Genomic DNA, 26,254 nt, shown 5'->3' with positions numbered 1-26,254 from the left:
TGTCTCAATCCACAACAATCTTGCTTATCTTTTTACTCCCATTTCACTGGGTCCTCCGCCATCTTAACGAGGGTGGGGGTGAATGGGGGCATCGAGCAAGAAACTGTCGTGGTGCTGTTGTGCTAGCTGGGCCAAACCACGACAAAGGTTGACTTCAGCTCTGGAGTGTCTGATTCTCTTTTGAAAAATTACTTCATTTTCACAGTCATTTAAAAGAGTTTGAGTTTTTTTCCTCTTGCTCTCTCTGGCTTCTCCTTGTGTAAAACAGAGATAACAATACCTTCAGGACCCACCACGTTTTAAAAAAGATTTGTGACCCTCAGAAGGACAGTATGCCAAGCATTGAGCATTAACTCACTAATGGGAGAGTTTAGCAGATGAGAGAAAAGTCAGGGAAAAAATACATCTATGGGTGGCCTGGGTGAGTCTGGGTCTTTTAAAGAGACATCTTTTGCTGGCAGTGGTAAGATGTGTAGATGAGAGTGTTTGCTGTATTCTTTTGGCTTAAAGTGAGTAGCTTTCAGCACATAGGAATGAGGTTGTCAAAAGGTTACAGGAGGATTCAAGCCACTTATGATGGGACTATATAGCATGTGGAATATGTTTGTGCTGTTTGAAAGGCTACAGTTTGCAAACTAAATTAAACCTACCTCACTAGACCTTTACAAGATGACCTTGGCTAAGCACAGCTGACCTTATTCCTCCATGGCTACTAAATGTTTCCTCCCTCCTCTCCCTGCATGGTGCCTTGTTCTGCCAAACTCTCTCTACTCCAGACACAAAGTCCTGCTCCGGGTCAGTGATCTGCTGTGAGGACTCCTGCGTTGATTTCAAGGCTCATGGAGGATCTTCTGTTCCTAGGACAGCAGGTACTGAAGGTTTTTCTTCCATACCATAAAACCCCAAAAGCCAATAAAAGATGAGTTTGTGTATTGAGCCTGTGACTCCCTTCTGCTCCACCTCTGAAAAGCAGAGCAAGGGAACAGGGCCAAGTGTTTCAGGGCTGCAGTTTCTGCATGTGGAGAAGTTGCTGTGTTGTCTCCTCAGACAGAGGAGGTCATGTTGATCAGTGTTTCAGCCCCGTGCAAGGAGTCCTTTCATAGGTTTGTACCTTGTGGAAAGAGGAGTCCATGTTATAATACCTGTTTCTGTGGTGACTGCTGAGTCAGGTTTTTATGGGATTTAACTGATCTGTGCTTTGCTTTTGAACCCATTTGTTTTGTTCTGATGTACTGGCTCTGAGGTTCCTGTTTGACTGGACCAGTTCAGAGACGTGAGCCAGTGGATTGGGAGGGGTGGGTTTTAAAATTTCTAGACTTTTAACATTTATTCATGACTTTAAGTGTCAATTGCTTTTTGTGTGCAGTGGGTTTGTGTGGCCAGGTTTTGGTAGCTACAGGAGTGGTGTCTTCAAAAAAGAGCTGCTCGAGGCTTCTCCTGTATCTGATAGGGCCAGTGCCAGTCGGCTCTGAGATGAACCTGCTGCTGACCTAGACCTGGCCAATTAGCAATGGAAATAACCCCTCTGTGATTAATGTATTGGAGAAGGGGAAAAGGGGAAGAAGTTGCAGTGCAGATGCTGAACTGCAGCAGCAGGGACTGAGAATGTGGGAACAAGACCCATGATGGGGCAGTTTGTGAAGAACTGCTGCTTGTGAGAAGGACTTGCTTTGGAGAAGTTTGTGGAGGACTGTCTGCTGTGGGAGGGACCCCTCACTGTAGCAGGGGAAGTGTGAGGACTCCTCTCCCTGAGAGGAAGCTTTGGCAGAGATAATCTATGATGAACTGACCAAAACTCCCATTCCCTGTCCCCTGGCACAGCTGATGGGGAGGAGGCAGAGACCTGGGAAGAAGAAATGGGTATGGGGAGGTGTTTTTAAGATTCAGCTTTTCTTTCTTATTACTCTCCTCTGTTTTGATTGTTAATAAATCAAACCAATTCTTCTCAAGCTGAGTCTATTCTACCCATGACAGTAATTGCTGAGTGATCTCCTTGTCCCTGTTTCAACCCACAAGCCTTTCGTTATATTTCTCTCACCTGCCTAGTGTTGGAGGAGGAGTGACAGAGCAGCTTTGGTGGGCACCTGGCAGCTAGCCAGGGTTAAACAGCCACACAGTCCTGTATTGGACTGGCAGTTGGTCTCACTGTTTCCCCAAGCTTTTACATGCAGGCTTTGGTCTGATTTTTAGCAGTCTTGAATTTGTCCTGAGTGCAGAGTCAGTAGGGACATGCAATACACTTCTGAATTTTTGGAGGGAAAATACAATACTCTTCCAGTTCCTGAGGTTCAGTCTACAAGTAGAGAGGTTTTCCTGGACTCTACAGTGAGACAATGGCTCAGTCTTCCTTCAGCTGTCCCTTTCTCTCCTCTTCCAATACTGGAATAGTTGCTCTTAGAAATCAACCAGGTAAAATAATGTGTGTGTATATGTATCTGTACACACACAAAAAAGCATGTCTATATATATGTGTGTGTATATAAATAAAATAGTGGCACAGATGTTGGCTCTGACAGTAATTAACACATTCAGATTTAAATGAAAACCTTATTCACAAGGTTTACTTACCGTTTTACTGTGGTTTCATACAGAATTGAGCATTTGGGAACGGAGAGAGTTGCTTTTTTGCTCTGCAATCATGTTAATAATCTAAACCAAAGCTGAACTTGCTTCCCTGTATTGTATCATGTTGAAAGTAGTGGAAAGCATCTAAAATTGTCTTAAAACTTCGAGTGATTCCAGAAATTTTGACTGATAACTCACACCACCTGAAACTTTTTAAGTGCCTAGATGGAAACTTGCCTGTGATACCTGCCTGAAGGAGTTCTCATTTGTAAGATAATGTCATGGGGAGGCAGAGTAGATTAGATCACAATGATGTTTCTAAAACATTCACAGTAAACAGATGTGTAAAGTACTAAGAAAATATTCCAAATAGTTGTGGTGTCAAGTGCTCAGGATTCTCCTCTGCCTTTACAAGAGTAGAAGCTTGGAAATATGTTTTTCTGTCAAAGCAAGGGCTAGTAAGGCTATATCTCATTCTGATTTTGGGATCATGAATTTTATTGCTGAGTGAAATGTCTGGTTCTGACATTCCAGGGTGTGTTTTCTGTTGCTTCAAAACCTTTTTGGACCTTTCTTTCAGCTTTCATCTCTGGTTAAATATCTCCTTAAACTCTACAAGGCACTGCAGTAAAAGCACATTAATTTTTTTTCTTTGTCTGAGGATCTGCCATGATCCAGCATTCTAACTTTTACCCAGAGGCTGGTGGAAGTCTGGATGTCAGTTGTCATTATCTGATAGCTGTGTACGATATCCAGAGGGGCACTGTGCAGATCAGAGGTCAGACACAGAGCTGCAGATCAGTTGATGAAAGAATTTGGTTATTGTGGAAACAGGTTAAAGCAGGGATGCACACGAATTATGGTAGCTGGGTTTTGGCTGGGTCTCATGGTACTCTCCAGATTTCAGGAGGCAGGGAAGATCAGAGAGTTCATTGGCAATATTTAATGTAACATCAAACGGCTCTTGTCAGACTTGCTCCTTTGTTTTCAGAAAGGAGGGATGACATTTTGGGAGAGGTGTTCTATCTTGGTCTTGCTAGACTGGTTTTTATAGCCAGAAGAGATGGATAAAGGTTTGCCTTGTCCCATTTATGAGGCTGACCCAAGTCCTCATTTCCCAGACCTGTGCTGGGTTGTCCAGCCACTCCAAGCTCCTGTGTTCAGTGGTTGTGCCAGGTCTGCACCTCACTGTTGTTCTCCATAATGTATTCACAAAAAGTGACACTCCATAAGAGGCAGCAAGGAATTATTAGTTTAATCTTCAATTAGTTCCTGCTGAGACTTGATGAGAAACCATTTGAAAAGGTTTGTGTGAGCTTTAATATAATCTGCCTGTCCAGTTATCACAAAGCACAGTGTGCAGAGAGGAAAGATGTCGCAAATGGAGAAAACCATGACACTAGCATTGAATGTTTTATTAGACTCCTGCCTGTGATGCATTTTTGGTCTTTTTGAGTGGCTTCAGCCACTGGGATATTGCTACATGGTGTTAAAGACAGCGTGGGGCAAGAGTCAGTGCAAGCAGTATGTTCAAGAACGAAAGCCATCACTGTTGGGTTAAAGATGCAGTTTGCTAGCAGACAAGAATATTTTTTTAAGTGGTTAGTGAGATGCTGAGAAGAATCATAGAATCATAGAATGGTGGGGGTTGGAAGGGACCTTTAGAGATCATCTAGTCCAACCCCCCTGCAGAAGGGGGGGGACAGATCACACAGGAACATGTCCAGGCAGGTCTTGAAGACCTCCACAACCCCTCTGGGCAGGCTCTGACAGGGCTCCCTCACCTCAACAGTGAAATACTTTCTTCTTATGTTTAAGTGGAACTTTTTGTGTTCCAGCTTCATCCCATTACCCCTTGTCCTGTTGATAGATACCATAGAAAAAAGGGATGTCCCAACCTCCTGACACCCACCATTGAGATATTTGTAAATATTAAACAGTTACATTTGTTGTGCCCTTGGTTGAGAAGGTTTGTGAATCAGGCTGTTGAGCACTTTTTAAAGCCACAGGAGCTAAAGCCAGTCCAAGAAGTTTTTACAATACCCTTTAAGAGTAAAGTGAGTGAGGTGGGAGAGGACTGGCTCCCTAAATCCTTTAGATTTGGCTGATTGCCTCTAGTAAACAGTTGCACGAGAGTGCCTCCCTTGGGAAATGCACTATTGCTGACTGCACAGCAAATGAAAACCACTGGCCACTCTAATGAAACAGGACCACGTCCTGTGTTGTGAACTGGCTTGGTTGGCTTGGTTTTGTGTAAATTGTTTCTTATTTTTCTCCTATCAGCTGGTGGTTCATGGTTACTTTGTTCAGGTCACTGGTCCAGCAGTCATTAAAGCTGTTCTCCATAACCAAAACATGCCAACCTTCTGAGCAATTAAAGATTTGCTTAGAACATGGGTATCCAAAAGTGCACCTTCTGGCTATGGAGGAATCTGTCGGTTGAATGTTTAGAGGTTAAACAAAATAAGAACTCCCTAGTGCCATTCACATCTGCATTGGACTCCCTGTGGACAGCTTGTCTGTACTTACATCTTCATGCTGGATGTCTCCTGCAGCTGTGTGGTTTTAGGTTCCATATGTTTGTGGTCTGCATGCTCCCCTCAGACATCTGGGTTAGGTTTCTTATTTGTGCTGGGTATATGCCCAGCCCCCTGTGGAGTTTTACTAGAAATGGGTAGGTTCTGTATTACTGAGAATCTGGTCTGTAAATCTTCAGCTTTGTTACTCTTCAGAATAACCTTTACTCACCTACTGGAGGCAGCTTTGCTGCCAAGAAGAGAGTCCTTTGAGTGCTCACTAATCTGCTACAGATAAGCTGAGTCCAGCTCATCCATAATTTAAACTAATCTTGATTGCACTGGCATGATCTACTCAGCAGAAAAATGGATGGTGGCAAGTACTCTGTCACTCCTTTTGGCAGTATTAGCTTTAGTTGCCTTCAAATCTACATCAAAGCAAGATCAGATTGGACATTAGGAAAAGATTCTTCACTGAGAAGGTGTTGGGTCACTAGAACAGGCTCCCCAGGTAAGTGGTCACAGCACTGAGCCTGCTGTTCAGGAAACATCTACACGATGCTCTTAATCCTATGGTTTAGTTTCAGGCAGACCTGTGAAGAGCAGGGGGTTGGACTTGATGGTCCTTAAGGGTCCCTTCCAACTGGAGGTATTCTATACCCATGTGGTGGGTATTTACAGGCAAGCAGATTATGGAGCTCTTTTCCTGCACATACCTACACTTATTTGGGGCACCTCCTCTGGCTGACAACACTGAATGCCATGTTGAATGAAAAGCACTGGGGAAGATTTGAAAACCACTGGTATTGGACAGGTGGTGCTGGATGTGGAAATGCTTGCATCCAGAGTGTTTTGTGGGTGTGTGTTAGTTCAGGAGAACTTAGGAAGGGAGGTAGACAGACTTCCTCAGGCTGGCCAGAATGCTCCTGTGTGCAATGGCTAGGAAATGTTTCTTTGATCAGTGGGCTGATGGGTTTGCTGGCAGTACTTCACAGACACTAACAGAGGAAGCACATACACACTCCTTGGTTTAGTGACAGCTAAACCATGAGAAGCTGCTGCCTGGATTGGAGTAGCTTGTGAAGACTGGAGTACAAGCTGAGCCCTGGTGAGTGGAGAGTGGTTGGAGCAGCACTGCATCTGATAAACATCAGAAAGAAGACCAATGGCATCCTGGGATGTATTAGAAGGGCTGTGGTTAGTAGGTTAGAGATTGTCCTCCCCCTCTGCTTTGCACTGAGGAGACCGCATCTGGAATATCGTGTCCAGTTCTGGGCCCCTATGTTCAGGAACAGGGAGCTGCTGAAGAAAGTCCATCACAGGGCCACCAAGATGATTAAGGGAGTGAAACATCTTTCTTATGAGGAAAGGCTGAAGGAGCTGGGGCTCTTCAGCTTGGAGGAGACTGAGGGGTGACCTCATTAATGTTTACAAATATGTAAAGAGTGGGTGTCAGGAGGATGGAGTCAGGCTCTTTTCAATGTTGTCCAATGATAGGACAAGGGGCAATGGGTATAAACTGGAACATAACAGGTTCCAAAGAAACACAAGGAAGAATTTCTTCACTGTGAGGGTGAGGGAGCACTGGAACAGGCTGTGCAGATGGGTTGCAGGGTCTCCTTCTCTGGGAACATTCAAAACCCACCTGGATGAGTTCCTGTGTGACTTACTCTAGGTGGTCCCGCTCTGGCAGGGGGATTGGAATAGATGATTTCTTGAAGTCCCTTCCAACCCTTAAGATTCTGTGAGAGTCAGGAGAGGAAAAACAGCTGGAAAAAGCCAGGAGTCAATGAGGAACCTAAAAGCAGTTGCAGTACAGGCTTATGGTGAAGGCTGCCAGAGGAGTGGCATCCCATGACAGAAGGTGGGCTGGTCCTGTCACCTTGATGTGAGAGGGGTAGATGACCCCTCCTGGCTGTCCTTGGCATGTCCAAGGTGCAAGTCGGTGCCTGCTGTAAACCAAGAGGAATCAGCCCAAATGCTGGCAATCCACTATATTAAAATGGGCAATGCTATATGCATATATTTTGGGCAGAGAGGAACCTCATGTCACAAGGACAAGTGCAGAGTCCTGCATCTGGGAAGGAACAACCCCACGCACCAGTACAGGCTGGGGATTGACCTGCTGGAGAGCAGCTCTGCAGAGAGAGATCTGGGAGTCCTGGTTGATAATAAACTGAACATGAGCCAGCAATGTGCCCTCGTGGCCAAGAAGGCCAATGGCATCCTGGGATGCATCAAGAAGAGTGTGGCCAGCAGGTCAAGGGAGGTTCTTCTCCCCCTCTACTCTGCCCTGGTGAGGCCTCATCTGGAGTCCTGTGTCCAGTTCTGGGCTCCTCAGCTCAAGAGGGACAGGGAAATGCTGGAGAGAGTCCAGCTCAGGGCCACCAAGATGATCAGGGGACTGGAACATCTTTCATACAAGGAAAGGCTGCGGGAACTGGGGCTGTTTAGTCTGGAGAAGAGGAGACTGAGGAGAGATCTTATCAACATGTATAAATATCTAAATGGTTGGTGTCAGGAGGTTGGGACATCCCTTTTTTCTACAGTAGCTGGCAACAGGAGAAGGGGTAATGGGATGAAGCTGGAACACAGAAAGTTCCACTTAAACATAAGAAAAAACTACTTCACTGTTGAGATGAGGGAGCCCTGGCACAGGCTGCCCAGAGGGGTTGTGGAGTCTCCTTCCTTGGAGGTCTTCAAGACCCGCCTGGACATGTTCCTATGTGACCTGATCTAGGTGACCCTGCTTCTGCAGGGGGGTTGGACTAGATGATCTCTGAAGGTCCCTTCCAACCCTACCATTCTGTGATTCTATGATACTATAATAAACTTTTCTGCGTTGACAAGATTCGTCCTCCTGCTATCCCAAGGCATGAGAGCTCACCCTTAAGTTCCCAGTACTATGTTTGCCTTGGAGTTAGAATTCAGAGTCCTGGTAGCTGAAGAATGTGTGTGGATCTGCACAAAGGCAGAAGTCATCCTCTCAGAGGGAGCATTTGTGAGTACAGACCATACAGGATTTGGCAGGCCATATGACTGCACAGGATCTGTGGGATGACAGGGAAACACATGTTTCTGCTGGAAACCCAGTGTGTTTTCACTGGGGATAGCAGCTTTTTCACGTATCACTCTGACAGGTTAGTAACCTCCCCTGAAAAACTTTGAGCAGGGCATTGGGAATTAAGTCAAGACCAACCATGACCTGCTGTGTGATACTTTCAGTTCAGTCTCTTGAAAAAAGTACCCATTTCCCATGCAAGGACCCAGAGATGCTGTGGGATGGCTGTGACATCCCTGGCAGCCTGTCCCTGAAATAGCAGCTACCTCTTGTATGGTCTCAACTTCCATTAGCAGCCACTTATGCAGATAAGCTCTTTGGCTACCACAGTGGTGCCCACTGGCTAGTTTGGTTTTTGGTTTTGTTTCTCTTTTTGGCAGCTCTCAGATCAGGCAGCCTTTTACGAGCATCATCTGAACTTTATAGGTTACAAGAATTTTCTCCAATTTCCATTCCTGAGGCTGCCTTGCAATAATACCCAAAACACCATTTACACTTTAATATTTAAATATGTTACCAACTGATATGAAAATCTCCTGTGCCTTAAATATTTTATCTGGTACAGATAATATATATATTTTTAAAACCTTGTAAATTTTCCTCTTTGGGTCTGGAGAGCTGAGCTGAACGTTTGCGAGGCAAAGTCTGGCAGCTGGGGATAATCTGGGATCTCCCGAGGAGAATTTGCCATCAACTTTCACTGCAGTCTCTCTGAGGTTGCTGGAAAAGGGCCCAAACCGCTCTCCTTTCTGGAAGAACAGCAAGCTAGAACCCATTTATTCAGCATAGCTCTAATGCTTGCTACCACAATGGTGAAAAAACTTGCTTAGCTGAAGTCCTGCCAAACTCCCCGTACTTGGCTCACTCTCATCTCTGTGAATCCAGGGGATGGCTTCCTGGTGATGGATCAAACCTCATCAACACTTAGAAGCACCTAAAAGGTGGATGTCAGGAGGATGGGGGCGACACTTTTGTCTGTAGTGTCCAGCGACAGGACTAAGGGTAATGGGCATGAGCTGGAACACAAAAAGGTCCACTTAAACACAAGAAAAACTTCTTTGATCTGAGGTTGAGAGAGCCCTGGCACAGGCTGCCTGGGACAGGTGTGGAATCTCCTTCTCTGGAGGTTTCCAAAACACTCCGGGATTTGTTCCTGTGTGACCTGATTTACCACAAGGCTGGACTTGATGATCTCTAGAGGTCTCTTCCAACCCCAACCATTCTGTGATTCTGTGAATGAATGGGAATGAATCAATAACTTCCTTCAAGCATCTATTTAAATATTACTACCTTTTATGCTGCTGTTAGAGAGGAATGACACCAGCAGCATTAATTCTTGCTGGGACAGAAACACTGGTGTGTGCAGCAGCAGCATGGTCAAAACAGTTGCCATCATCTGTTTTTTCGTGATGCAGCATAAGGCACAGGGCAAATTTCTGCACAGCAGGGATTATTTGTCTTCTTTTGTGATATATCTCGAATAAAAACTGGATTAAATCATGGTCTATGTCTAAAGTGAACTGTTTAAAACAGGTTCTCAGAGGAATTTGCTTCTAAGAGAAATATTTGCATAGCATATTAGGAGCAGTTTTTGATGGACTAGACACTTTCCAGCATGTAGCTTGCTAAAATGTGCTAAAAACCAAACAAGGGCATGAGGACTTATTGATTAACCCCTGTAAGTAAGCAGGGGCAAAATGATTCCTTTCAAGTGGGATTTGGGAAACCGTTCATTGGGAACTGAGTAATTTTCACTGTAATCTGATGTGTTGCTTTCTTACCAGAAAAGGAGTACGTCTGATAGTATGTACTGCAGGGTTATTCCACATGCTAAAGACCTGCAAAGGATTTCTTGACAATAAGCAAATCTCATAAATGCTCTGTTTGCTCTAATTTGAACAGGGAGTGAGACACATGTAGAGCTCATGTCTTTGCTCTTTATACTATATGACTAATTTTTATAAGGATATTACTTGTCTCTCTCTGTATGTCTGAAGATAAAGGCACATGCATGACAAAGTCCATCTTGCCTCCATGTATTGGAAGTGCAAGACATTTTGGGAGTGGTGATTTGCAATTTCTGGACATAAGGGATGTTTTTTCCCCCCCACTATGCTAATCTAGGGTCTGTAGCATGAGTGTTTGTGTTTCTGATAAACTTAATTACAAAATAGTTCAAGAAATCTCACTACTCTAATTCTTAATGTAATTATTAACAACATATCAGTGTATATCTGGTTTCTTCAAGCAATGAATTCCAGTTCTCCTCGTTGTCTGTGCTAATGCTTCCTGGTCTGACCACAAAAACTGCTGAAATCCCATTTCCCATCTTCTCTGCATTCACCTCGCTGTCTCTTGCCATCAGTTCTCTCTCCAACTGAATGTCTGTGCAAAGCTGGCTTCCATGGTTACTACAAAAATAGGCAAAGGAGATATTTTTGGTCAGAATCTGCCAGTTCAGCAAGAGCAAAATGCTTTTGGGAAATGTTCTGATTACAGTGAAATTCAAGCAGGATGTAGTCTAGCAAATGAAATCAAAAAACCCCTCCAGCTTACTGCAGCTCACCTGCACCTTCTCAAACCACCATCCTCCTGGGCTACCCAGTGCCCCACTGCACCCTAGGGACACCTGCCATACAGACAGCCCCAGAGCAGAGCATCACTCTGGAAATGTTTCTTTTTCTTGCTCTTTTCATCCAAAGTGTTGACATGTCAAAATTTTGTGTGCCCCATGTCAGCCAGGGTGCTTTTCCCTCAGCCAGTTTCCTCCAGAGCACTCGCTTCTCTTGTCAGAAATACCTGGTGTCTTTGCATGTATTATTTATTTTAGATATACATAAAAGGTATTCAACCACACAATGCCTTTGCTTGGTAATGTGTTATTGTCCCTTGTCCCTCCTAGTCTATCATGTTTGTTTCCCTTGTGGCATGTCCCAATTAGGTTGCAGGCCCTCTGATGAAAGGGAATGTCCTTTTCCTATGTACTTTGAGGCAGGAACTGTACTTCCTCAGCCTGAATGGGGTTTTTTTTGTTGTTGTTGTTGTTTCTACCATTGTATCAGTCCCTCTTGCAGTTTGGATATCTTTTTACTGCCTTGATGAATGCCTTTGCATTGTTAAACTCCCCTTACAGGCACTAGGGTGGCACCAGCTGTGGCTCCTGTGCAGTTTGACAGCACCGATCCAGTGGCGCTGTGTTCATAACACTTAAGTTTTCTGTAGCTTCTGAGCCTTTACAAACCCCCATCATCCATCTTTACAGGACTCCATCATCCAAGGAGACCTGCAAACTGAAGGGTGTATGGACTTTACTAGATTTCCCAAGCCCAGCTCTGCTGTCTGCAAGGTGTTTCCCTACCTTAGGGTGAGCTTCTGGTTTCCAGCTCTCCCCTGAGCACAACAGCTTCACTGCCATGGACCTGTCGGTTTAGTGGAGGAAAATAAGAAGGGAGCTTCTCCTCCGTGATTCCCTGTCCATGCCTGTCTCCTTGGGCCAAGATTTTCAGAAGCAGTGGAAGACTATTTCTTCTCTCAGTGCATTTATCCCTCTCTGCAAATTGCAGTGTGAGAAATCAGAGAGATTGAAAACATCATTTTCAGTAAGACTTCAGATACTGAGCATTTCAGCCCAGTTGATGGCACAATGTGGGGCAGGAGACAGCTTCCTAATCTGTGCAGACAGCTTTTTTGAACTTCAAATATAGTAACCCCCTGACACACAGAACCCCAGTGCTTTGTTTTTAACCAGCACGTATGTATTTTTATACCCAGTTGAACAGAGTTGTTAAGGCATGCCTGCTCTGAAACAATCGGAGGATGAACACGTGCTCTGCAGCCACTCTCCAATTTCAAGATTTGTTGTTGCCATGTGTGTTACACTCCCAATGGGCCAGACTGGAGGACTGCAAGGAGCAGTGACAAGCCTGTGCTCTGGGTAGCCTTATTTTCAATGGCTTGCCCTAGACATAAAACCACAGAATGGCAGGGGTTGCACCTCTAGAAGGGTGCATGTAACTTTTCATGTTTTTGTTGAATTCTGTGTAATGAAGGCATTACAGGATGATCTACAGAAACAGCCATATGTTTTTGAGAGTTGGACTATGTCTTTGAGGGGTGATGCACATTTCTGATGGCCTTTGAAGTGGGGACATCCTTCTACCAAAGAGTCCTCCTTCCTGCTCAAAGCTGCTGCCTAAAAGGATGTTGAGACTGGACCAGTCAATCTCAAGACTTTTCAAAACCAAAACTATAGTACACTTCCACTTCTGAAATCCAAAAAGGCAGTGACCTGTGTGTCAGCACCTCTACAGGCAGCTGCCCATTTGGGTTTTAGACACAGAATTATATTTAGAAGAAGTTGCAGACGTTTCTTGTGTCTTAATGGAATAAATTCTGATTTGCCCAGAAGGTGCTGCCTGGCTTCTCCAACCACAATCTCCATCAGCAGGATCAGACATGCTCTTCTGTAATCACAGTTTAATGGTTTACAGTTTGTGGGTTGAGCTCTGGTAATTGACTAACTAGAGCTGTTACCTCCCTGAAAACTCAGGGGAAAGCACCTTGCCCTAAAACTTGGCTAGAGGAAGTTTTATTTGGCATGTGTAAGCCCACACTTGCAAGCTTGAAGGCTATGTTTGCAGTTGGTTAGCAGAGATCACTTGACGTATAATCAACAGATATGCCAGGATTAATGGAATTGTCTGAACTCTGATCTATAGGCGAACTTCATTAGATCCACATCTCCAAATCAGAAACCCTTCTACCATTTTGGGTGGTTTGTTATCTTTAGAGATCACCATGAAAGATGGAACAGCTGTGAGAGCTATTATTGAAACTAATATATAATGACTGCAAAAAAAAAAAGGTGTTTAGATAATAGGAAGACAGATTTGCAAGAGGATCATTACATTCACATTGCTCCAAGGTTTAAAAGCTGGTGTGCATTAAGGGAAGAGCATGAGAGAGATCCTCAAGTCCAGGGAGGTTAGTGTTCATGGGAACATTATCTAGACTTGCCGTTGTAGTGCCTAGCAGAGGAGGGACTGGGTGAGCAGGACAGATGTCCCCTACAGAAAGAAGTCTACAAAGCTGTCCTCAGAAGTTCCATTATGCATTTCAGTGGTTTCCAAGAGAAGTAGCCTCATTTTTTTTCTTGATGAGAACAGTTACAGCTTCAGTTATTTGCAGGGTACTCAGTGCTGGGCTGGAGCACTCAGCTATCAGTGGAGACGTCAGAGTGGAGCATGTGAGGGATGTTGGCACCCAGTGCATTGGTGCCTTGAGTTTGGCAATTGCAGCTTGTTGTGCCAACACCTATTCTGGGTTTGGTGACCAGACAGTCTTTGTGGTAGAGGAGGGATCTTGGCTAGCCTGTAGCTTGAGAGGGGCAAGAAAGAGCTGAGTGCTAATGGAGCTTCTCCTCCTCCTGATCCCATCCCAGGGAGGGAAGGCTCTCTCACTGCCACAGGGCTGCTCTTCCCTTAAAGGTTTGCCTGTCCTGTTTTAGCTGTTTCTTGGCACCAGAACAAGGGGTTACTGACTCCCCAGGACTGCACAGATCTGCAGAACATCAGCAGAGAGAGACACAGCCCAAAGAGGTACTTTTTTCCTCCTCTGGCTCCGGTGAGGACTGCAGGGATTATGTGGGGGTAAAAAGCTTTCCTTGCTTTCAGCTCCACGTGGGAAAACAGCCACTTTATCAACCACTTGGCACACGTGCTTCAGTGACGCAGAGGAGGCATGTGGAGTCTCCATAATTAATATCAATGACTTTCTCAGAGGAGGAGATAAAACCTGAGTCCTGGAAACTCGGATTCCCTTCTGGTGCAGAGGGGAGGGGAATAAGGGACATATTATTAGAAAGCATTTCTTTTATTAACGGATTTTAAGTTGCACCATATCACTATCAATCTGTCAATTACACTAATAGGAAACAGCTTATAGAAAAGTTGAGAGATGTGAATTGTACAGGGAAAATTCCCCCACTTCTGCAGGATCCCAGAGCTGGTACAGCCCTGTCTGACTGTGCAGAGCACAGGGAGCAGCCACACGGATGCCATATGCACAGGGCAGATGTGGATGAAAAGGGGAAGAGTTGTGGACTGTCGCAGGAAGAACTTGTTGCAGCTGGACAGATTTTCTCCTGCCCTGCCCTGGTTTGTCGTGCTTGAAACCAGATTAAAAAAACCCAATCTGTAAAGCAGAGACCAGAGATCTTTGGGGTTTCTGCAGTATATACATACCATGCTATGACTTTCAGTGGGGTTAATCAGCGTTTTCAGAACCTGGGTGGATTAAAGTCTGGAGGGGAAAACCAACCTCTCTTGGATGATTAAAGGTTGAAAGGCAAGCTTGGCTTTGCTGCAGTGTGTGTTGGTCCCAAGTCTCAGAGCCAGTGCTGTAACAGGAGACGGAAGGTGTTTTCCTCTCGGACGCTGCGTTGCTTCCTTAAACTTCTCCTGGTGATCCCCAGCCTCTGGCTGTGGCTGCAGCCAGCCTGATCTGGTACAGCATGGAGCCCAAGGTTAAGTGATGGGAATTTCAAAACAAAACAATAAATTAATAAAATGAACGTGCCACCAGCTGATCCTCTTCTGACCACCATCTGTCCCCTGATCATGTGATGTCTCCCAGCTGGCCACCCAAGAGACAAACCATGCGAGATCATCAGCACAGCATATGCTGCTATTTACACAATTTTAAAGGTAATAGTGGCTAGGCTGTCATATTAGTAGTTGAAAGTAGTTATTTGGAAGCTAAGGGATTTTTTTCTTTCTCTCTCTCTCTCTCTTTTTTTTTCTTGAGGAAGCCAGTGACTCAGCAGGTATATTTCTGACACAGACACGTTCAGGGTTGGATCAGTGGAAGTTCCTATGTACAGTAAATGTGCTTGTCCCCCCTCCCCCCCACCTCCTTGTTCTATGGTATGCCGTTGTGCCTTTTGTAATAAGCAATAGAAGAAATAAAATAGAAGGCAACCCTACTACAAATGTTACTAGTGTACCTTTTAGGAACATTTTGTGCTCTCTTTGCCATCTCCAGGATGCAAATCAAGCTGTGCATTTTTAAACTATTGTTAAGATCAAGGATGTGGTTATGAGAAGACTTACACTTTATAGGATACTTAAGCATTAAGGATTGAGGCACAGAACATTTCCTGGGGATTAACGACTGACTGGGTGAGCCTCAGGCCATTAACCCCTGCCTGTCATTAATCTTCAGGAAATGCCCTGCAGTGAGGTCGTTATTGCTGTTTAATGCTGATATAGAAAATAATAAGAAGAAAGGTCCATTTATTTATTTGTATTTTACATAACGTGGTTATATAGGGACTCTAGGAAATTAACCTCTTTCTGGTCATCCTGCTTAAATTAATGCAGTTCATGCACCTCACCGTTTTTGTGAAAGATTATCTTCACCTCCCTCGAATGTGAGCAGAATTTGGCCCACTGCTTGTGTTGCACAATATTTAATACGACTAAAAAGCAGTGCTTCTCTGGTATAACTGCTGGCAGAATTTAGCCTTATATAGAAACCAGCTCAAAATGCTTGTTTTACAGCAAAGCAATTTATTCACAGTTCTAAGCATCTCGCAGCCTTTTTTTAACTCATTGAATAATCCTTTTAGGTTCCCCATAAAGCAGGTGAAATGCTTGTGCTGCAGTCCTAAGGCAGAACACGGGCTGCATAAATAGCATCTAAATTACTAGGAATACAAAATACACATACAGTAATACATACCTACAAAGGCAAATTCATACTGACAGGACTGCAGTGTGTGCTTATCAGCAGCAAAACATCTCGGGGAGAGGGAAAAAAAAGTGTCTTTCTATTGAAATCTCCTATACATTTCTCTCTATATTTAAAGACTTAAATACTATTTTGTGCATGTTCTTAAACCCAGATGCAGGTTCCTTTTTAATGAGCCTGCCTGCTTAAACATTTATTAGCTTAGAGATGTATAGTTTTCATAAAGCTGGCCGAAGCTTTTTGCAGAATATCTTTGCAAAAAATCCCCCCCCTTTTTTTTTTGTATACGTGGCCTCAGTCCTTGCAACCTCCTAGAGAGTCTGTCAAGGCGCAACTTAAAAGCTCGTTCAGGCGACCATGACCCCCTGCTAGCAGATTGTCTGCCTAAAAGGTAAGGGAAAGCTAAAAAAGAAGTAGAAACTTAAAAGTAGCTTCTCAAAGGCTGCATAGATCTTTTTTTTTTTTGTTAAACCTGAAGTGTTTAAAAGCTTTAATATTGATGGCCTGTCAACTTTGTCCTGATTCTTTGGCTTTCAGTTAAAAGGTTTTTGTTGTTGTAGCTTATGCAGTTGCTCTGTTGCTATGGAAACGTGACATCAAAATGACGTTTCTCTGTTTAAAAGCTTTTAACTAAATTCCTGCCTGTCAGATGTAGGCCCCATTTTGTGCACTCAAGCTTCAAGCTGTTGCAAAAAGGTTTCATATGTTCTGTTGTCATTCAAATTCTTTATCCACATATGCATGTCTTGCACTACAAAAAACCTAAACTAAAAACTCAATCTATATTAAGTGTCCTCTTTTAAAACCCTTTTAGGTCAGTCAGCAATGGCTGCAGCAGAAATTCCCAGTTACATTGTCTCTTCTCAGACTGAGAAACACAGGAGGGCCAGAAACTGGACTGATGCAGAAATGAGAGGTTTAATGCTGGTCTGGGAAGAATTTTTTGATGAGCTGAAACAAACTAAAAGGAATGCCAAAGTTTATGAGAAAATGGCTAACAAACTCTTTGAAATGACTGGAGAAATTCGCCACGGAGAGGAAATAAAGATAAAAATTACAAATATGACATTCCAGTACAGGTAAGCTTCAGTTCATTCTTTTTATTTTAAGAGATTTTAGCAGGGACAACGCAGTGATTTTTTTTTGCTTTTCAGAAGAAGTCTCCTAGAGGAAATCTGTCGATAAAAGATTGAAGATTGTTCGTATCGCTTTTAAAATTCTCTCTTGCCAGTGCTGTTACGTCATTGTTAATTTTTTCCCCCATTTCATGTCAAACTCTGGGACAACTTTGTTTCTTTATAATGAGCTAGCATTGTTATGATGCAGAGGGATGGAAATGTATTTTATGGGAAAGGAGATTGATCTTTTTTTTGCTCTTTGCTGAGGGGACTGATTGTGTTAGCTTAGCAGCAGTTCCTTGCAGAGAAACTCCTGCAGTTCGAAGTGGCCAGTGAGGATCGGTACTGCAAGACAAAGTTTAAAAAAACCCCACGGAATGATGTTTTGGGAGGGGGGACTGAAGCTCCTAGATTTTGTTCTCATGAGTTGAAGGGTTACACTTCACGAGGCCAAGAATAATTGAATGTCTTATTACAGAGTGACACACATTGCTATAATTATAAGCAGCAGCAACAGCAGCGAAAGAACTATTATATCTGCAGAGGGAGAATCAATGTGCACCGTCAATACTGCTCAAACGAGTCGGGGGGAGGGCGGAGGTGTCTACAAGGGGATGATAAAGAGCAGGCAGTGTCAGTTAGGAGGGGAAGCTGACTTTAGAAAATGCGAGGCATTTGTACATTTGTTGTTTGCAGGGGAAAAACAATTAGAACAGAAATATTTGCATATCTTTCCCCCCCTCCTTTTTTTAAAAAAAAAGAAAGAAAAAATCTTATCTGTGTGAGGCACAGACTGCCTCATGCTGGAAATCCTGAGTGGTGATTTTAGCTATGTGCTTGTAATGCAAGAAAATCAAATATGTGACTCTCTTATTTAATCTCTCCTCAAAGCTCGTATTAATAATAAAAAAGGTTATTACAGCAGGCAACCATGTTAAAACTGCTCGCTTTTCTGTAAGGCACCCTTACTGTATTTAATGCAGAGGCTGCTCATCACACAGAAAACTGGGGAAAATCCTGTAAAACCCTTAACTTTGAATGTCCTCCTTCTACATTTGTATGATCCCCGAGCATAGTCTTTAACATCATTTCCCATAACATTAAACTTGATATCTTGTAGCAAGTGCTAATGTCTCTAAAATGTTTTACTAACCCTGCTGTAATCCTTACAAATTTCTTCACCCGGAATGTAGATCAGAAAGCTGGAAGTAAGAGAGATTTTGCCCAGCATCACCCAGCAATTCACACCCGGGTGCAGATTTAGAAGTCGGGAGTTGCTGGCTACCAGGCCTTTGCTTAGTCTGCTAAATCTGCAGTCCTCCCTGCTGAGAAATACATCTCGCAGCACCGAGATTTTACAGGTGTCTAGCAACACTGCAAGATATTGAAGTGCTGTAATTGTCAGGTGGAATAGGTTATTTCTGTCAGCCTTTGTTCTAAATTTTTAGTGTTGTCACCCATCAGACTGTCTCAGATTTTCTAATGAATGTTTTTACTTTAAAGTTGCATTGGAGGAAGGGAAGAAATGAAATCACTCACATACATGCACTCTGTGTGCGTGTGTAAACATAGCACAAAACATTCTGATGTTTCTGTGAACTTCTAAGATTGCTTCTGTCGCATGTTGTCGTGCTGCTTTTCTAATTTGCAGTGCATTGCAGCTCCCTGCTTATTGATTAATATGCTAATTTAGGAGAGTTAAAAACTGCCTTGCGAAATGAGACAGCAAATGTGCCGTTTCATTTTGTACCCTTGAATGTGAAATGCATCTTTCTTATTGTTTGCTCTTATCCAAAGCACGGCTTTGTGCTTTGCAGTCAAGGAGAGGTGTCAGAAAGAACAGGGACAAACAAAAGCTATGAGTTAGGATTTCCAGTTTTCTGGGTACTTTTTGTTGTTGTGTGAGGATAGGAAATGTTGTGATGAAACTGTAAATGATGTGAGCTGCCACTGGCTGCTGCCTTTGCTGTGAGGCAGCTGAGTTTTAATCTGCATTTTGGCGCCTAAAGGATAATTGAGGAAGGCGCTTTACCCTACTGCAATTCTGAGATTTATCGTGGCACTGTGGCTTAAACTGAAAGAGAACAGCCCCAGAGGGGGGAAAATGCTCTATTTTGAGATAACATTTTGTAATGATTACGTAGGGTTAGTAAGCATGACCCGGGAGAACATAGCACCAGCAGCAGGAATGAGGAGGGTGTACTGCACCCAAGCTGTTATTTTTTCCCATCTTTCTTCATGATCCTTTACTCTTGTAGAGAACTACTTACAGTGTTGCAAAAGTGATAAGGTCTGTACTCTTACTTTAACAGTCAGAAATGAACTGGATTGGAATATTTAATCAAATGGTATTATTATTACTTAACTATGGGCCACAATGTCATAAAGGAAAACAAAATTCTCTCCTACAAATTACTGTATGTGCATATATATCTCCATGTATGCATATATGTATATTTTTTTCCTTAAAAGAAGTGCTTGAATATTTCTACTAGTCCTTTTAACTGTTCAGTCTTAAAATTGTTATCACTGGCATATCTTCTCTTGGGACATCCCTTGAAACAGATATTAATGACCTGAAACATTAAAGGATCTGAGAGAGGGAGAAGTAAACACGTTTATAATGGTGCTTTCCAGTCTGAGGATCCCATAGCCTTTTAAGATGCAGTTCTATAAATATTGTTTTTGTTATTTTGGTCAGTGAAAGCTATTACTCATTGTGCAGAAGGAGTCAAAGTCAGACAATATTATACATAGGTAGGGGAGGAGCATTTCTTAGCCAGTAATTATTGCAATTGCTGCAGCTAATGCAACTCAGTGGGTGCTTTCAGTGGCATAGAGCTCAGTGTGTGCTCACAGCCTGAGTATTCACCCTGGCTGTGGGTGCTCTTGGATCCTATGTGGAATTTTGTGCTGCCAGATAAAGTTAGTTCAGATGTAGTTTGGTGTATGTGTGAGCATCTGTCACAAAAGCAATTTTAGAGTGATCTTATCCCCTTCCTCCACACCTGAGGTAAAACCATTATTCCGATGTCAAAATGCCACCACATAAATCTGATTTTTGTCATTACTTCCTCCTGGAATTTGTCTGTTTATTTGTGACTGCCCTATATTTCATCCCAGGGACTGAGAAGACGTCTAGAAAACGATATTAGGCTGAGATGTGAAAAGTTTTCTTTATTAAGAGAAATGGGAAATTTTGTGACTTGCTTGGAAAGAAGGCAAAGAAATATAAGGGAGTTCTAGAGGTGCATCCAAATATACAGTAGAACATTTTCAGAATATAAAGCTGATATCTCTTTTGCCATAATACAAGAAGTTATTTGTTGGAATTGCAAGGCAAGAAACGTAAAGCTAGTTAGAGTCATATACATTTGTATGACACTGCATAATAAGCATATGGAACTCATTACCGCTGAGATTCATCAGCACCAAGAGAGTGGTAGGTTGTTTTATTATGATTTTTATTAGACATTAGATTTATTAAATAAAAATACAGACGTTGTTTGTTTTCAAATTAGATAGTTCTGGAAGACAAGGCGTTTCAGCATATTACTAGCTGTCAATGGGAAAGTAACCAGGTGTCTTTATGGGTGAATGTATGCCCCAAACCTGTCCGTTAAAATGGCTCTTGAAGTATTTAACACTGTCTTTTGTCAGGAGTGAGGGAACAGGATGATGGGATGATCTGGGGGCAGTTCCTGTATTCCTCTGCATTACTGTAGTCCAAGTATATTTGGAGGAAACTATTCAGGGGAAAATATCCCATGGCCTGAAGTAATTCTTGCAGGAGTCTCAGTATGTTAAAGGACCATGGAAATTGAGAGGAAAATCCTGCACCTTGGGTGGAAGGAAGATTTTTTCGCTGTTGCATTGGAGTAAAATTCTGCTTTTAGGGATTACTCTAGAATCTGAAATATCTGCTGTGGATAGATCACTCACTAGGTTTCTAATGTTCAATTTTAGAGATGCCTGTGTGCTCAGCTGCGTGAACCTCCTTATTTATCTGTCTTGGAAGGGGGAATGGTTGAGTCAAGCCTGCTGGAATTCAGAGTTAAGCTTTCTGATGTTCTGGTCATCAAAAGTTTTGCTGAGATTAGCATGCCAGCTCTTGCAGTTTAGCATCACTTAAGAGTATGTGCTGAATTCTTTCTATTATGTAGGCTACTTGGAGCATTCAGCACATATGAACCTGTAATTACTCCTCCCAAAAGAAAGCACTGTCCTGTCACTGCTAATATGCTGATCTTGATGAGTAACAGTGCCCTGTATCTGTTGTTATAATATTTCCAGTGACATAAAACACGCAGGCTTATAAAAAGGGAGCAGGGATTGTAAAGCTTGCAGAGTGGTCGACAGTTTTGACTGATTCCTTCTGATGTTTAAAAATAAGAACTGTGTGAATGCAAATTTATTATTTTCAAAAACATTACCCTCCCCAAAGCCTAGAAAACAGGATGCAGCTGTTGCTTTTTGATTGAATCACAGTCAATTAATGCTAATGATTGGTAAATTTGATTCAGTCTCATGGTTTGAATGAAAGATTAGCCTAATTTTTTTATTTTCATGTGTACATGATAGCAATTAAACATTGTTGCTTGTGTAATCCATTGCTGTGTTCTATGACATTAAGCAACTGGAATATTTGACCTCTGCTACAGCAAATGATAAAATATAAGTGCAGCCGAATTACTGCAGAAAGATGAATTTGAATATTTTACCATCTTTTTAATGTCAATAATTTATAGCAGATGCACAACTTAGTACTGTACTTTCATACATTCTTTCTTTTGCTCACCATTGATTGGTTCATGAACAGTTGCTATTTATTATTTATTTTGAAAGCTTTTCTCAGAAACCCCAGGAGATGGATCTCGTATCCGTTCCTTAAGGCAAGTAGTAATATCAAATAATGTCATGACAATAAAAAACCCAATAGTGTTTTGAGTAAAGACTGAAAAAAGAGGCAAGTTATAGGTTGCCTGCTTTCTACTGACTAAATAATGAGGATTTGAAAAAAATTCTTTAGAACATTATACAGTAATACTTTTATTTTAGGAGTATTGATAGGCACAAAGAAGAAAGGTCAATGGCAGCCCAGATCACTCAGCTGTTGTCTCAGCTCATTCGGTGAAGCATTTTGGCGATAGGATCTCAAAGTCCATTAATTTATTCACTTCTCTGCAATTAATCAAGCAGCCACATTTCAGTTTAACTGGGTTGACAGTGTTTTTCATACTGCAGATATTTGTCCCCTGGAAGCACAACTTTTATTCCTGAGTTTTTAGAGAGAGTTCTCAGCTGGATTTTAATAGAGCCTCGTGAAACAGCAACAGGTCTAGATAAACTCAGTGGGAATTTATTTTGCAAGCTCTGCCGACTTTCTCACCTCTGTTTTTTACCTATTTTTCCTGCCTGGCTTGCTCACTCAGGCAATGATTTGCCAAATTTCAAAATGTTCAGTGTTTGGTTTGTCTTCCTCCTTCTTTCATGGGCTATTCCATCCCAGCCTTACTATTGTCCTGTTTCTTCTTAATGTCTTCATTTTTCATTAAAACAAACAAATCAAAGCACAGAGATACAAAGAACCTCAGCTTTACCTTTTGGATGTGACTAAGACTTGCTGTGGTGAGTTACAGTACTGACTGACAGACAGCAGGAAATTCATCATTTAGACTTCAGTTCTGTGAGGATTATGCTTGCCTTGATGCAGGCAAAAACTCTCAGCTGTCTCACTAGATTTTCTGGACATCTGGCAGTTGTAGAAGACAGTATTTTAAAATCAGTGAATCCTGACACCTGATATTAATATTACAGAGTTTGATATTTCATTTATTTTTACCAGAAAGCAAAACCATCACCACTATTCCAGTGAACGTTTTCCCTCTTTACCTCCACTTGCAGTGTTTCTGCTTCTTTTCCGAAGGACTAGCACTCCTTTCCTCCTTCTCATCTCTCTGTCTATTTCATCCTTTTTTCTTTCTCTATGAGCCAGACTCCATATAGGTAGATGATTGCTGCTGGCAAGTTCTCTTGCCTCCCTCATGGTAGTGATACCCCCTTTTTTTTAGGCCAGAACTATGGTAAGCAGTCAGAAACAGAAGAATTAATATCTGGTGTATTCAGAGACTGAGAAATACCTCGTTTTACATAGCTGCAACTCTACAGCTGCGTGGGCAGATAATAAACAACAGCTCCTCCTTCAAAATCATAATATTTTTTTAAGAAGTGGGGTCTAGGTACAGAGCTGAGTGCAAATATAAAAACCAAGGTACTGACCTACTTGGGCAAAATACCTACTTCTGAAAACTTATCACACAATAATAGAATGATTTGGGTTGGCAGGGACCTGTAAAAGTCACTCCTATGCCATGAGCAGGGATATCTTCCACTGGATCAGGTTGCTCAGAATCCTGTCCAACTTGACCTTGAAGGTCTGCAGAGATGGGGCACCTACCACCTCTCTGGGAAACCTGTGCCAGTGTTTCATCACTCTCATATTTAAAAAACCTCTTCCTTATATCTAGTCTGAGTCCACACACTTTTAGTTTAAAACCAGTACCCCTTGTCCTGCTGCTGCTTGCCCTGTTAAAAAGTCCTTCCCCATCTTTTCTGTAGGCTCTCATTAAGCGTTGAAAGACTGCAATAAGGCCCCCTCAGAGCCTTCTCCAGGTTCAACAACCCCAACTCTCCATTCTTTCCTCATAGGAGAAGTGTTCCATCCCTTTGATCTTTTTCTGTGGCCTCATCTGGGCCTGCTCCAACAATTCCATCTCCTTATGCTAGAGATCCCAGAGCTGGATGCAGTCCTGCAGATGTGGTCTCACAAGAAGAGAGGGGCAGAATCCCCTCCCTTGACCTGCTGGCCATGCTGCTTGTGATGTAGCCTGGAATATGATTGGCTTTTTGGGCAGCAAGCACACATTGCCAGCTCATATCCAGCTTTTCATACACCAGTACCCCCAAGTCCACCTCAGCAGGGTTGCTCTCAATCTCTTCATCTCACAGTTGTTGATGCTAGGGACTATACTGAAAATTTGCATGAAGCTTGGTTGATTTGGTGAAAGCAGGTGCAAGTAATAAGGCTGAGAATATTCTATACCTTTTTTATCTCAGTCTTCACTGCCCAGGAGTTTCAGTCTGATGTGCCTAGAGCAAGGTTAGAGGAAGTACCACTAATAGAAAAGGGCTGAGTCAGGAATCACCTCTGAAAGTTTGTGAAGATTAGGGGAGGTTCCGGGGGACTGAAGAAAGGCCACTGCTGAACCCCTCTTCAGAAAATGCAAGAATAGGAGTTAAAAGTTTCAGCTTCCCTTTAGCCTCTAGGAAGATCACAAAGCAAGCCATTTTGGAACCAATATTCAGTCACATAAAGGAGATGATAATGGCTGGAAATAGGCAGATTGTATTTACTGAGCCATATCTGACCTGCTTGCTTTCTGTAGTTCAGAGACTAGATCTGTGGATGAAGGTAATGTATGCTGTCTAGTTTGACAATAGCAACCTTTTTGACACAGTCTTGAAGAACATCCTTATATCCAATTTGTGGTGTTATACTCCAAATGCATGCAGCTGGGTGAAAAACTGTCTGGATGTCTGGGCTCAGAGAGCAGTGGTTCAAGTCTTGTACTCCATCTAGAGGCTCATTCCAACTGGAGGACTGCAGGGATTTATACTGGCACATGTCCTGTCTACTATCAACAAACCAAAGAAGGGGGCACTCTCTCCCCTTGTCTAGATCATTGATAAAGATATTAAACAGAATCTGCACATGTGAGGGCAGGACTGCCATTCAGAGGACCATTCAGGACTTAGACAGGCTTGAGGAACGGGCTGACAGGGACATCATGAAATTCTACAAAGACATATGCAAAGTCCTATCTCTGGGATCGTCAAATCTGCTGCACTGATAGAGACAGGGGATGGACTGGCTGGGCAGCAGCTCTGCTGATGAAGACTTGGAGGTCGTGGTTAATTCTAGGGTCAATATGGGTCTGCCATCCAGAGCAGTCAGTAGGATACAATCTCTGAGTTTTGCATGTCCTTTTTGGCACAACGTTTAGCAGTCTTGAAGACTGAAACCATGCCCTGTGAAGTCTTAAAGCAGCTGCTGGACTTTACACTGGCATGTATGATCTGTTCATGCATGGCTTTTTGCTGTCTTGCCCATGGGGATTACTGACCACGGTGAATGTATTGCAATAAGCATCTGAGGATAGTAATGGTTTAAACCCTGTTGCTTCAATATGTGGAGAGGGTTTCACCACGGGCGAACACATGTGGAGTGTAGACTTGGCTAGTAGCTTATAGTGCTTTAATTAATATGTTTTTCATGCAAATAGCCTAAAAAATTGAACTAAAGATAATCAATATCAAGTGATTGTTGCTGTCAGCCCTTGTATTTAGCTATTTGGTATCTGTGCTGGAAGGATATGCAGGTATTTATAGGCTGTGCTAGATATTCTCCTGACTATGAAATTGCAGCGGTAGGTTGTGAAACATGTATGAAATTAAAATTTTGAATGCATACAGGGCATAAAAATATGGATGGCTGTGGAGACTTTGCTATGCAGGGCTATGATGTGCATTTCTAAACAGCTGGAAAAGCTCATCAGACCTTGAAAGGATGAGAAAAAAAAAGAAGAATCCTTAAATGGCTTTAAAATCTAAGCAAATCTTTCTGCCTTCTTTCCTCACTGGTGGATTTCCCCTTACCCTAGGCTGAGAGCTGTTTAAAAGGAAGAACTTCCAGTTCTCACTTTTAAGTTTGGCACCATTTTTGTAATGTTTACATGTTATTTAATTCTGTGCTTTGCAGGACTGGTGTGGGCAGGGTGGATTCTGAGGAGGAAAAACCTGAAAGGCTTCAAAACAAGGGAGTGGGCCAGGTGTCCAGGAATAGTTTTTATCATTTTTTTTTCTGCAAATAAAAGCGTCTTGCTAGTTGTGAGAATCTGATTTGATTTGTTTGAATGAAATCTGGTTTATGAAAATGGAGCATTTGTCACTGGTCTTGCCTTTCCTGTTCTGTTCCCTTGCTGCATTTTGATTTAGAGTAACAAAATTGCAGCTGGGAAAGGCAAATGAAAAGAAAGTTTGGGACTCTGCTGGGACATCTTTGAGATGTATAATTCATCTACACATCTCAGTGTTTTATTTCTCAGTAAAAAGAAATAAAATAACAGTGGGTACCAAGTGGAATAACAGTGAACTTTATGTTAGGACCGAATAATAGATCTCCCGAT

At 42.6% G+C, this 26,254-nt stretch overlaps 1 protein-coding gene across 1 annotated transcript in view; it reads left to right on the top strand.

Annotated features, from left to right (window-relative positions):
• The first annotated feature begins 839 nt into the window (after nt 1–839).
• The window catches only part of MSANTD1 (Myb/SANT DNA binding domain containing 1), a 38,101-nt gene continuing 12,686 nt past the window's right edge, over nt 840–26,254 (top strand). Inside the window, 3 exon segments of the mRNA XM_061994092.1 lie at nt 840–933; nt 936–1,103; nt 16,706–16,970. Of these exon segments, the coding sequence (XP_061850076.1) occupies nt 840–933; nt 936–1,103; nt 16,706–16,970 (527 nt within the window).

This window comes from Colius striatus, chromosome 3 (assembly GCF_028858725.1).
Source record: "Colius striatus isolate bColStr4 chromosome 3, bColStr4.1.hap1, whole genome shotgun sequence".
Lineage (NCBI taxonomy): Eukaryota > Metazoa > Chordata > Aves > Coliiformes > Coliidae > Colius > Colius striatus.
This window is presented reverse-complemented; position numbering and strand designations above follow the sequence as displayed.